Raw genomic sequence first — 13,456 nt, forward strand, 5'->3', positions numbered from 1 at the left:
CCAGACTGAGTCTCCAATGGCATCACTCCAGGACCGGAACAGGAGGTTATGCTTTGTTCTTGGAAGGATAGGTAGAGAGAGACTGACACTTTGACATTTCTGACAATGTATTTCTTATTCATTATTAGTTTCTGGATCAAGCCTGCTTAGCAAAACAAAACAAAACAAAATAAAACAAAACAAAAGAAGGCACAGAAACAACAACAATCCAAGCACTGAAGAGTCTCAAGACAAGGAAGGCAAAAGAAGTGACCTAGGAGCATGCAGAGAACAAGAGGTTGCAGAGTGCTTATCCCTGAATAGGACACCTATATCAACCCCCCACCTCCATGCCTGGGGATCATTGTGGAAGAGGAGGCAGAAAGATTGTAAGAGCCAGATGTGGTGGATGACCATATAGAAACAGGGATCATTGTGGAAGAGGAGGCAGAAAGATTGTAAGAGCAAGATGTGGTGGATGACCATGTAGAAACAGTTTTCCAGACAGCTGGCCAGTTACTCATATGAACTCACAGCAATGGTGACAGCATGCAAGAGTCCCATGTAAACTCAAACCAGACAAAACCCCAGCATAGATGTGGAAAAGTAGGTAAGAAACCTGAACACTACCTGAGGAACTATTGGAAACAGATGGCTTCTGGGAAAGGGAGAGTCAGTTTTTTTAAGGGTGAGACTCTGGGTAGGTTAACCAGGCTTCAGTGGATGAGCCCACACCAAGGGCGTTTGGGGACAAACACCTGACTCTATGGGTTTTAGTATATACACAATAGAGTACATGAAATTGGGGGGGGGGTGTCTAAAGATTAAAATGTATTGTATGGAATTCGTAAAAATTCAATCACAAAAACTGGCATAGTAGTGACCAAAAAACAGTGAGTATATCAGAAGCCCTCACCTGCCTGAAAGTGAGAAGAATAATTGATTGTACTGGTCAGTCCTTTGAACACTAGGTGCCGTTCCATTTTTAAATGAAAGGATGATGATAGTAAGATGGAAGCACCACTCACACTGTCTAATACATCCCCAATATAAATCGCTTTTCCCCCTTTGAGGTAACCAAGTCTAAGTCTTGTGTGTGTGTGTGTGTGTGTGTGTGTGTGTGTGTGTGTGTGTGACAGGGCCTTGCTATGAAGCCCTGGCTGTTCTCAAACTCATGATCTCCCTGCTCAGCCTCCAAAGTACTAGGGTAGTAGGCAGGTACCACCATGCCTGGCTCCATGACTGATTCTGTAAATTAATTGTACGTGTGCAGATTACTCAGCGAGTTGATTGAAGCAATGAGTTAAAAGAAACGAACATTAGGAAATCATATTTATAGGCTGCTACAAAATAAAATTAATGATTTTCCATAAAAATAGAGAACTGACTCTGAACTCAGAATCCAAATACTGGTGATGCTGGCCAGAAAAGGGATCAGTAAAAGAAAGTTCAAAGAGAATCTCTGTTGTTTCTGCTGTGTAGGAAGTTAATTGCTCTTGCAACAAAATAACCCATGTTGAGCTGCCTTGAGAGCCACAGTAAGGTAGAGATTAGGTCAGCAATCAGCTAAAATTAATGCAACTGTGGCACACATATTGTCTAGCTGGAATGTGAAGGGTCACTCATTGGTTTACACATTGATGAATGAATAAAGCAGTTTCTGCAGAGACAGATCATTCTTTAGTTGGACTATAAACGAGTGGATTAGAAAAGAAAGTAATTAGAGTTGTATAAAAGCAATGTTTGTATCATCTTAGAATATAGCCTAAAAATTAGAGAGAGAGAGAGAGAGGGAGAGAGAGAGAGAGAGAGAGAGAGAGAGAGAAGAGAGAGAGGAGAGAGAGAGAGAGAGAGAGAGAAGCACTGACACTGAAAGGTTTTATGCAACTTTACTATAAGATAGTAAATATGGGCTGGAGAGATGGCTCAGTGGTTAAGAGCACTGGCTGTTCTTGCAGAGAACCTGGGTTTGAATCCCAGCACCCACATGGTGGCTAACAACCATCTATAACTCCAGTTCCAGGGAATCCATTGCCCTCTTCTGTCCTCTGTGGATATTGCAAGACACACTGAAAGGTTTTATGCAACTTTACTATAAGATAGTAAATATGGGCTGGAGAGATGGCTCAGTGGTTAAGAGCACTGGCTGTTCTTGCAGAGAACCTGGGTTTGAATCCCAGCACCCACATGGTGGCTAACAACCATCTATAACTCCAGTTCCAGGGAATCCATTGCCCTCTTCTGTCCTCTGTGGATATTGCAAGACATGGGTGTACTTATACACATGCAGGCATAACACTCATACACATAAAAATAAATTAAAAAATTAAAGATAGTAAATAAAGAAATTTAAAATAGAAAAAAATCCTACTTTTTAGGTTTAAACCTAAAGTAGTATCTTTTATTGAAAGTATCTAAAAATACTTTGTCATTTACACTAAACATATCTTTACCATTCTTTTCCCAAATAATAAATATATGATGGGCACATACTTCACCATCACTGTATTGTACTTTAATATTTAGGTATAAGAAGGGTAAAAACGAAGGAAGGTGCTGACAGCAGAGGTTCACTCTCTGCCTCTAAGGAAAGCATCTGCTTTCTCTCTGGCATCCCACTTGAGAACCAGGAAGACTGCCTGTGAGAATGGGCATCACAGAATCATCATTTGTACAGAAGGAGTAATAGAACCTTTTATGTTTTTATCTCACGAAGAGCAGTCTTGAGTCATACTGACCTCTTGACATCCCGATTCAGCATCAGGCAGGACTTGACCTGCTTTCTTACAAATGTAAAACAGTGTTTCTTCACAGTTTTTCACTTTCCAGTATCCTTCCTAAAGGGAAAAGTTGCAAGATGAATGTGAATACTCCATGAGGATGCTGACGGGCAACACCAATGATGATGAACCAAACCATAATTAATAACTGTTCCCAGTGGGATAGCGTTTCAAAACCCTGCCTGGTCCAGCAAAGGACTGGCAGCCTCTCGGTGCCTGTGACACTTTCGTGTGCAGTCCAGAACTGGGGGACACAAGGGAGGAGGAACTCCTGTTTCTTGGTTGCTGCTATGTGCCAGGCTTAATGGTGGGTGCCTTTCATATACCTCAGTGCTCCTGTGATGTAGTGGTTCTTGTTACTACATCAAAGCTTAGGTTTAATGCTTTGCACAAGGCCCTATAGCCAGTAGAAAATTTGAACTAGGCTTGATAACTGGCTTTGCATTAAACTACTCTCATTTTTCTTTTGAAAGATGGGCTAGAGTAGTGGTTTGCAGTCTTTAGAGTGCTCCAGAATAGCTGGAGGTGCTCCTGACAAACTGATGAGTGTGCCTGCAGCCCCACTGACTGTTTCAGTGGCTCTGCTTGAATTCACATTTGTAGCAAGGTTTCCAATGATGTTGGCACTGCTGGTCTGGAGATAGCTCATTAAGAGCCTCTTGGATGAAGTCATCCCTCTGACCGAGAATGCTGCTTCCCCTCTCCTACCACCTGTATGTGCTAAAACACAGGCTTTGCTGCTTTCCTAAACCCGATGCTGAGGGAATACCTGGAAACTTCCATGACTCATCTTCAGTGAGGAATTCATGTTCAACTCCAACTCTTTCCTCACTGTTTTGGAGAACCACCCAGATTCCTTTTAAACCATTTAATTAATTTCAGTTTTTGAGAGTGGGTCTCACTATATAGTCCAGGCTGGCCTGGAATTCACTATTGTAGCCCAGGTCTGCTTCCAACCAGCAATCCTCCTGCTTCAGCTTCCCAAGTGCTCAGATTATAAGCATGATAGTACTAGCTTCCTTTTCTTTTCTTTTTCTTCTTTGGTCTGTGTGTGTGTGTGTGTGTCTGTGTGTGTGTGTCTCTGTCTGTGGTGTCTGTGTGTGTCTGTATGTGTCTATGTGTGTCTGTATGTGTCTATGTGTGTCTGTATGTGTGTGTGTGTCTGTGTGTGTCTGTATGTATCTGTGTGTGTCTGTATGTGTCTATGTGTGTCTGTGTGTGTCTGTATGTGTCTGTGTGTGTCTGTGTGTGTCTATGTGTGTCTGTGTGTGTCTGTATGTGTCTGTGTGTCTGTGTGTCTCTGTATGTGTGTGTGTGGCTATGTGTGTGTGTGTCTGTATGTGCCTATGTGTGTCTGTATGTGTCTGTGTGTGTCTGTGTGTCTGTATGTGTCTATGTGTGTCTGTGTGTGTCTGTGTGTGTCTGTATGTGTCTATGTGTGTCTGTATGTGTATCTATGTGTGTCTGTGTGTGTCTGTATGTGTGTCTGTGTGTGTGTGTCTGTGTCTATGTGTGTCTGTGTGTGTATGTGTGTGTCTGTGTGTGTCTATGTGTGTGTGTCTGTATGTGTCTATGTGTGTGTGTGTGTCTGTGTGTGTGTGTCTGTATGTGTCTGTGTGTGTATGTGTGTGTGTCTGTGTGTCTCTATGTATGTGTGTCTGTGTGTGTATGTGTGTGTGTCTGTGTGTCTTTATGTATGTGTGTGTGTGTCTGTATGTGTCTATATGTGTCTGTGTGTGTCTATGTGTGTGTGTGTGTCTGTCTGTGTGTGTCTGTGTGTGTGTCTGTATGTGTCTATGTGTGTCTGTGTGTGTCTGTATGTGTGTGTGTCTGTGTGTGTGTCTATGTGTGTGTCTGTGTGTGTCTGTGTGTGTCTGTGTGTGTCTGTGTGTGTGTCTGTGTGTGTGTGTCTGTATGGTCTATGTGTGTGTGTGTGTCTGTCTGTGTGTGTGTCTGTATGTGTCTATGTGTGTGTGTGTCTGTGTGTGTGTGTGTGTGTCTGTGTGTGTGTCTGTGTGTGTGTGTCTGAGTGTGTCTGTGTGTGTGTGTGTCTGTGTGTCTGTGTGTGTCTGTGTGTGTGTGTCTGTGTATGTGTCTGTATGTGTCTATGTGTGTCTGCGTGTGTCTGTGTGTTGTATATATATGTTCATGTGTGTGTTTTGTGTACAGGTGAACCTGTATGTGTATTTGGGTACATGTGAAGACCATATATTAACATTAAGTGTCTTCCTCAATTACTTTCCACCTTGTTTTTTGAGACAAGGTCTCTCACTGATCCTGGAATTGACTAGGCTGGCTGGTCAGCAAGCTTCAGTGATCTGCCTCTCTCTGCCTTCCTCCCCAGTGCTGGGTCACAGACATGCCACCATGCCCAGCTTTTACATGTACCCTAGAGATCCTTGAAGAGGAAGCACTTTATATCCACTGAGCCATCTCCCCAGCCCCAACTTCCTCTTCAGATACCTAAAGCTCCTCTTAGATCTTTTGCTGATAATGATACAACTACTAATAGATTAAAATTCTATGTTCCCAAATGACTTACAAATTTTAAAAACAAATAAGAACCTTCTGTTAAAATCACTCAATTCCAATTTCAGGCGGTGTTTCAGGTACTCAAGATTTTAGGGAACTAAGGAGTCCCTTGATGACCTTCAGACCATACTATGTCAAGGGCCTACACCTTCATCTCTAAGAGCAGTGCTGTGTCCCTTTTCCATGGAACCTTCCAGCAAACTATCCAGCTATGGGACAGTGTTGGATACTGCAGATGCTTCATAGATGTCAGGAAAATGTGAAGGAATAGTCTATGCTCTTGCTTTCAAATTTAGGTGTTAGCTATGGTTATGTAACAGTAATTATAATAATTATATTCACAGAGATCAACTTGATGGAAATAAATGTTAATTTCAAATTTCATATGTCTACTATTTAAAGAGTTATTAAGTTGATAAAATACTTCTCAGAGCAATAGTATCTTGACCCATCCAATAATATTAATATAACCTATTTTTGATTTCTTAAAAATAACCCCTATTAGCTGGGCATGGTTGCACAAGCCTTTCATCCCAGCACTCAGGAGGCAGAGGCAGGTGGATCTCTGTGAGATGGAGGCCATCCTGGTCTACATATTAAGTTCAGGCCAGCTTGGGCAAAGAGAGACCTGATCTCAAAACAAACAAACAAACAAACAAACAAACAACAAACAAACCACTATTGAGGAATTAGAGATCATCTTTAGTGAAATAAGCCAGAAGACAAATGTCTCATGTTTCTCTCATATGTAGAACCTAGGTTTTACATACACATACGAGATGAAAATAGAGGGAGACTGTTTGGGATGAGGAAGATGACTAGTGGTAGGAGGAAGAGGATAAGAGATGGTAATGAGGAATGAATCTGGTTAAAGTACATGATATACTTGAGCAAAAATGTCATTATGAAACCCATACTCTGTACAATGAACATACACAAAGTGAAAAAAAAAACCATTCAAATGTTGGTTTCTGTTCTTTAAATGTGGCAGGTGAGATATTCTTGTCGGGAAATAGGAAATGAAGGTCATCTTAATTATACCAAACCAACGAAGAGAATACCATCAACTATTGTAACTGTGTTAGATTTCAGCAGAGCTAGACCCACGACAAGTATTTAGAGAGGTCATTGCTTCTTCCTTCCCAAATGCCACTCTGACACACATTGGTGGCATGTGTAATTATAAACGTACACAGTCCTGCAAGTCTCAAAAAAAGATACAAAAGTGAAATATGTCATAAAAATAAGTGCTTAGAAAATTTCCATATTTGGCTGTGCAATTTCTTTGTCAAGCTATTTGAATAGCATTTAATGAGCTGTTTCTTGGGGGGGGACATGACATACATCCTAGTGGTTAGAAAGAATGAGGACACCTATCATGTCCTTAGAGCCTCCCAAAATCCAGCCAGTGCTTTCAACAGCTATCTGAACAAAGAAAATAGATTTATTTTAAATGTTTAATAAACTGTTCAGATGGCTTAGAATTAAACTAATTCTTCACAATCTGATGTTTCAAATAAATGGGAGTTAAGAACATAGGGATATATGTAATGCTAAGACCACTGGCTCCGTTTCATTCATATGTGAGGTTTGCCATTGATCTACAATGTTCAAAGAGGTTACACATCCTGCTGAGCCATTTTCATGGCAGTAAGATAACGAAGCTTTAAAACCATCACTCTCCAGAGTAACCTTCTAGCTCTCATCATCCCTGTCTTTTCGCCAGGGTGGTTAAGTCCTCCACTATCCACCAAAATGATGGTTGCTCAAGTCAAAATTCCACCTCTCTCTCATAACATCTAATTTGGTAATGAGGCTTGCCCTTGGAAGTGTCTTTGAATCTGTTCTCTTCATAGTTACTACCCTAAGTCAATCATGGAGTAACCTCCAAAATGATTTCATTTCCTATGTTACAACTGCAATTTTTCAGGGGGTGGGGGATGAAGTGAGATCGTGCCCTCTGTGTCTTTGAAGCACTGTAATGGTTCTTATGTCTTGGTTTGCATGTTGGCACTTTGCACTCCTCCTGTCCCTTCTCTTATGATCTCCTCACCACTTGTCACTTTTTTTGGCTATTAAAGATGGCAAGCCTGGTCTGGCTTTGGGTCTTTGAACTTGATGCCCTTTCCCTGGGTTGATTTCCCTCTGTTGAATAGGAGTTTTTGTTTGTTTGAAGTCCTAGCTTAGACGTCACTTGTTCAGAGATACTGCCCACTATCACCCTGTTGGAAGCCGCTGTTCTACACCGAGCTTCTTGCTGCCATGTCCCCTACTTCCTCAGAGAAATTATGATAGCTGTTGCCATGTGCTTTCTGTGCATGCTTGCTCACTATCATGAAGCCCCACGAAGAGCAGGGACTGCTTCTCTTGGTTTCCGCCATGACACAAGTCCCTGACATAGGCAGCTCTCAATGCTAGTGTGGGAAAACTGATCCCTGATCAAATGAATCAACTTACAGATTGCTCTGCTGAGACACACAGCCGGCTTCTGTTTGGAAAAATTCGGGGCTCAAGAGTGTGCCAGTTAGTAAAAATGACAGAAGAGCCATTGGACCATTCAAAGGAAACAGGAATTTTATTGCTACTCAATCCAATCCATGTTTCTGATGCATTTTCTGTAAGAGATAAATGTAAATTACTTATAAGGTCCTATTATTTGCAAAGGTACTAACAACTTGGGTTATTATCAAGATATACCCTTTCACATGTGATTTCTTCTTCATTTTTTCACGTGATAGAAACTGTTTAAGTGTCGCTGTGTACACCACCTTTTTCCTCCCATAATACCCAGGGTTGATCAATCTAGGCATCCTAAGTTAAGACAGAGTGTGAGCTAAACCCAATGCAAGGACAGCTGGAGCAAGTCAGAGCTCTGGGACTCCAGCTCCTTCTACAATTTGCAAAATGACCTGATAAGCTTTGTTTTGCATCAGCCTCAAGAAAAGGAAAATAGGAAGGTCAATTGAGAAGGATACATTTTAAAAACTAAACAAAATAGAAAAAAAAAAAGCACTTCTTTTAACCATAGGGTACCTTGACTTTTTACTTCTCCCCCTCCCCTTTTCTCCCCCCCCCAAAAAAAAAAAAAAAAAAAAAAAAAGGTCAGAAACTCTGAGGTGTTAACTTGAGCACAATGGGGTTGTCAGAAAAGTCACTAAAGCTTGACAGCCCAGGCAGGTAGGATGAAAAGACACCAGGTAGCAGAGGGATCTTCCAGTGTCCTTGTTGACACAAGGAATGCTGCAGGATTCTTTTAATCCTAAATGCAAAGGATTTGAAAAAAATGATATGAAAGTATTTGTATCTTTATTCCAAACCAACATGTTGCAAAGGTCACCAACTAGAGTCTGGGAATATTTTTGGCTTTGTTTTTCATTTTTAAACACTGGATAGTGAAGCCAATGACTCAAGAGGTTTTCGTTGTTTGTTCTTTCAAGATTCCATGTCTAACACATGAGATATATGACATGGTGGGGAGCAGATGTGCTCTGATGAACTGTACAGAGGAAAGGCCCAGGAGACTGGGACTCCCGAGCACAACAGACAGACTGAAAACCACTATGCCAAAAAGTTATTTAAATTTAACTATTTACCTAAGAAATTCCCTTTACATGACCTTAACACACCCCTAGCTTCAGCAGTCAGCCTCTCACAGCCCAGAGCCATTTGAGAATCTCAGCTGAAGAACTGCCCAGATCAGTTTGGCCTATGGTCACATCTGTTGGGCATTGTCTTAATTGATATGGGAGGGCCCAGTCCACTGTGGGCAGAACCATCCCTAAGAAGGCTGTAAAGAAAGCTACCTGAGCAGAAGCCAGGGGCAAGCTAGTAAGGAGTGTTCCTCCATGGTTTCTGCTTCTGTTCCTGCCTTGAGTTCCTGCCCTGATTTCCTTCAGTGAGGGGCTGTTACCAGGAAATGTCAGAGGAAAGAAACCCTTTTCTCACACAAGTTGCTTTTGGCCAGTGTTTTATCACAGCAATGGAAGAGTAACTAATACACACACTATGCCAATCTAATGGACATAAAGGTAAGGTTTAGGTTTTGCGTAAAGGTTTTAGGAAATGACTTTTACCACTTAGAATTAAAAGGGATCTAATCCATCTGGCATATATGAACATGCAACAAAGCTTCTAAATGTATTTTGTAAAAATCCAATGGTTTTAGATTTTCTTTTAAACTCCAACTTAAAAAAGTAGCAACCACATCCTATTTTATACCTCTTACCTCAAAGGGAGTTGGTACTCACCATCCCTAAGGAGGTTCACAAGAAACTCCTCTTCTGCTAAGGAAGCTATGTCCATTAACACAGCATTGTCAGACTGACAAGAATGCAAAGCCTCATCCCAGGTCTTTTCCTCTTTCTGAAGTTTGAAGCATTTACAATTGTGGGGAGTCCAGCCAGGCTCACAATGGGTAGCATAATATTTCCAAGAATCTTTTTCTTTATAGATAAACACAAATAATATCATTTTCAAAATAATTTTTAGTGTTACTTAACATCCTTTATATAAATTGACATCAATATGATTACTTTTAGTACCTAAAATGCAGAAACATATAAAATGACATCATGGACCTCTAGATCTTCTGAAGTGAGAAGGGTCTCATCTCTGCTCTAGATCTGGATCTAATAGATCATAATACTTAGCCTTCCAGATGAGAAATCAAAGGCACAAAGAAATAGGAGACAAAACAAAGGATACAATGAAGGGGGTGAATCAGGATTAGAGACAAAATTTAGTGGGGGCCTGTGAGAGGAGAGAAACTACTAGTACCATTCTGCTAAGCAGACATAATATTAAATTGACTCTTAATGACTTATTGTCATACCCATAAATGAGTGTATTTCTCTACTCTCAGCAGAGAAGTTTCTTTTTTCAGAAAATGGAAATTGACACAGAGACCCACAACTGATCAACAAGCAGAGAATAAGAGATTGTAGAGTGCTCAGGCCTAACTGGGACACCTTTATTGAACTCCCTCCTCCCAAGGCTCAGGGATCATTGCAGAAGAAGAGGCGGAAAGATTGTAAGAGCCAGAGGTGGTGAATGAATACAAGCAAATGGTATTGTGTGGATACCACAGGTAGTTGTTCATATGAACCCACAGATCTTAGTGTGCACAAGATCTGCAGAAACCCAAGCCAGATAAGGACCCAGCATGGATGGGGGAGATGGATTGAAAGCTCTAGTCTTCGCTGAGGATCTATTGGCAGTTTATAGTTACAGGGAGAGGGAGAATCAGTTTTCCTTATTGGTATGATGACTGGTAGGCTGACCAGACTCCAAAGGATAGACCTATACCCAGGATCATTTAGGAAACACAGATTTGATTCAATAGGCCTTATAAAAAAGACAAATAATAATAGAAGGTATGAAGTCTTGCATGGGGATTAGTATGGCCGAGGTGAAAAGGGGAAGAGGGAGTTTGAATATGTTCTAAATACACTGTATGGAATTTTCAAATCAATAAAAATGTTTAAAAAATTTAGTAGGGCTTCCCATTTTTGAAATACTTTTACACTGAAATATGATTATTATGAAACACAACTTAAATGGTATCCCAATGATTTTTACACAATAGATGGATGGATAGTTAGATGATTAGGTACTTATCCTCTGATCACTTCCTCTAGAGCTTCCTCTGTCATTCACCTTGAGGTCACTGTGGTGCTCTAGTGTCATACTGGGTGGAAGTGAACTCTGGGTTAAATTTCCAGGGCCAAGTGCCATGATGTTTTGGTTGCTTGAGGTGATGGTTCACAGTCCAGGCTTTAGCTTTCCATTTTCAGGAACTTGTCCCTGGGTGGCAATTGTATTTTGCCTCATTTTATTAAGTTCTACTAGGTACCTCCCTTAAACCTTACTTCCAGAGCTATGATTCCATTGTTTTGGGGGAAACAATTTATTCTTTTAAAATTGTTTTCAGGACTCTGACATCAATTAGAATCATAGTCAGAGAATGTTAGAATATTTAGATATTGTCTACCCTATCAACTTGAAAAAAAAAAGGTCTCTTTAAACCTTAGTCTAAATGTAAGGTAAAAAGTTAAAAAAGGAACTTTTTGATTAGAAATGAAGGCAGGACCAAGCAAGCACTGTGAATGAGATGGGGTTAAGGGCAGGTAGAGTGCCTAACATATGGGAGAGGGTACAATCTCTACTCTCCAGCAGTGAGAACATTTTTTTTCCTCTGATTGCTCTCCCATAGGCATACCAGGTGAACAGATATTCACACACTAAACTACCTTCTTAAGAGCTAAGAATAGCAGGTGAGACACTATAGGGCCTGCTTTTAGTACAACAAAATGAGAAGAAAATGAAGACTGCAGGGAGGAAAGGTGCCTGTGTCTTCCCTTTCATCTCTTCCCACCTCCAAGCAGTCCAGCACAGAGAGACTCCTCTTACTTGGGGGAGGGAGACAGAATTAAGAACAGGTCTAGTATGTGAAGCATTACCATGTGAAGCCAGGCCTGCCATGGTGCAACCCAGTACTTGGCAAAGCCCTATAACACCTTACCCACCACAAGGCCAATTGCTGTGAATTGCACCCCAAGAATTACATTAGGCCAGGAGGCTAACTGCAGCCAGCACCACTTCTCCAACTTCAGGAGGCAAAGCAGAGAGCTGGACATCACCTGCTGGGGAGCAGGAAGTGGAAGCTAGCACAGGGCTTCTTTTTGAAGCACAGCTTTGGTGGCCTTAGGTAAGATAGAGGTTCCTGGGGCTGGTTCACTCATGATGCTGCTGCTTAGAGCTGGGTGGAATCTTCCAGTATCTGACAATGGGTCAGGATCTGAAAGGTATTTGGGCCTATCCTGACCCCAGGGAAAGATGTGTGGGGACAGATTACTGTTTCTGGATACTCACATAGGTCTTTATGAACAATACACTCATGGTGTATTTGGGAAAAACCTGGCTTGGCTTGCCCCCTTGTATTGAAACAGAGATAGCATACTAGGAAATAGCAAGCTTCTGGCAAAACTGGACTTAGTGACATGTGGTGTGAAAGAGCAGACGTGATTAAGGGCTCAGAGCAAAATAACGATCTAGGTTAGAATTTCTGGAAGGATAGGCACAAACAAAGGCAGACTAGGAAACAGAATACTCAGTGGTTCAGGTCGCAGGTGATGCTGTATGCCAACAAGCATCAGGAACTTCCAGGAAACCATGGCCTTGCCTGCTATTCAAAGAAGATGATAGAAAAGGATCGGTCTGGGAGAGTTCTCAGAGAATATAAAACAGCTGCTTTAAAGAAACTCAGCAAGCTTGGAAAACACACACAAGGCCGTATTAGCAGACTTAAAGGAAGAGATAGACTCCAATTCAGTGTAGTTGGGAACTTAACACCCCTCAATTAGTAACGTATGGATCATCCATACAGTAAGAAAGTAAATTAACCAAGAAACTACAGTAAATTGCACTCTAGGCCAAATGGCCCCAAACACATCTACAGAACATTCCAATAGCTGCCTAATTCACTTAAAATAAAATTTACGAGCACAAACTACTCTTCAGGACAGAAAATGTTCTTGGCCATAAAACAAGTCTTAACAAATTTATAAAAACTGAAATCATATCAATTATCTTTTTAATACGGTGCACTAAAACTAAAAGTCAAATACCGAGGGAAAATTTGAAAACTATACTAAGACATGGAAATTAAACAACTTACTTTTGAACAAAAATGAATCAAAGAATAAATCACAAAGAAAATTTAAAAATTCTTTTGAAGAAAATGAAATTAGAGGTACAACACGCCAAAATGTATGGAATAGAAGAAAAACAGCACAAATCAGGGGGCGGTTCACAGCAATCAACTGCCCACATACGAAACGTGAAAAAGATCTCAAACAACTAATACTCAAGGGACTAGAAAAACAAGAGTAAAACAAACCCAAAATCAGCAGAAGGAAAGAAAGATTAGAGTAGAAATGAATGAAATGGTGATTTTTAAAAATACAAGAGATCAATGAAACAATGTGCTATTTCTTTAGAAAGTTAAACAAAATAAACAATCCTGTAGCTAGACTAAGAGAAAAGACAGAGAAGGTTCAAGTAAAACCAGAGACAAAAAGGCAGACATTAGGACTGACAGGCAATATGGCAGACTAAAGGCTCTATGAATGCAGGTAAGAAAAAACAGACTTCATCCCAAAGAGAGA

The 13,456-nt window shown here is 40.8% G+C and overlaps 1 protein-coding gene across 1 annotated transcript in view; it reads right to left on the bottom strand.

The window, feature by feature from the left end:
• The window catches only part of Pla2r1 (phospholipase A2 receptor 1), a 134,532-nt gene that overhangs the window by 72,281 nt on the left and 48,795 nt on the right, over positions 1–13,456 (bottom strand). Inside the window, 3 exon segments of the mRNA XM_029569698.1 lie at positions 2,718–2,816; positions 7,749–7,906; positions 9,539–9,733. Of these exon segments, the coding sequence (XP_029425558.1) occupies positions 2,718–2,816; positions 7,749–7,906; positions 9,539–9,733 (452 nt within the window).

The sequence above is a fragment of the Nannospalax galili genome, unplaced genomic scaffold (assembly GCF_000622305.1).
Source record: "Nannospalax galili isolate Female #2095 unplaced genomic scaffold, S.galili_v1.0 scaffold540, whole genome shotgun sequence".
In the NCBI taxonomy this organism is placed as follows: Eukaryota; Metazoa; Chordata; class Mammalia; order Rodentia; family Spalacidae; genus Nannospalax; species Nannospalax galili.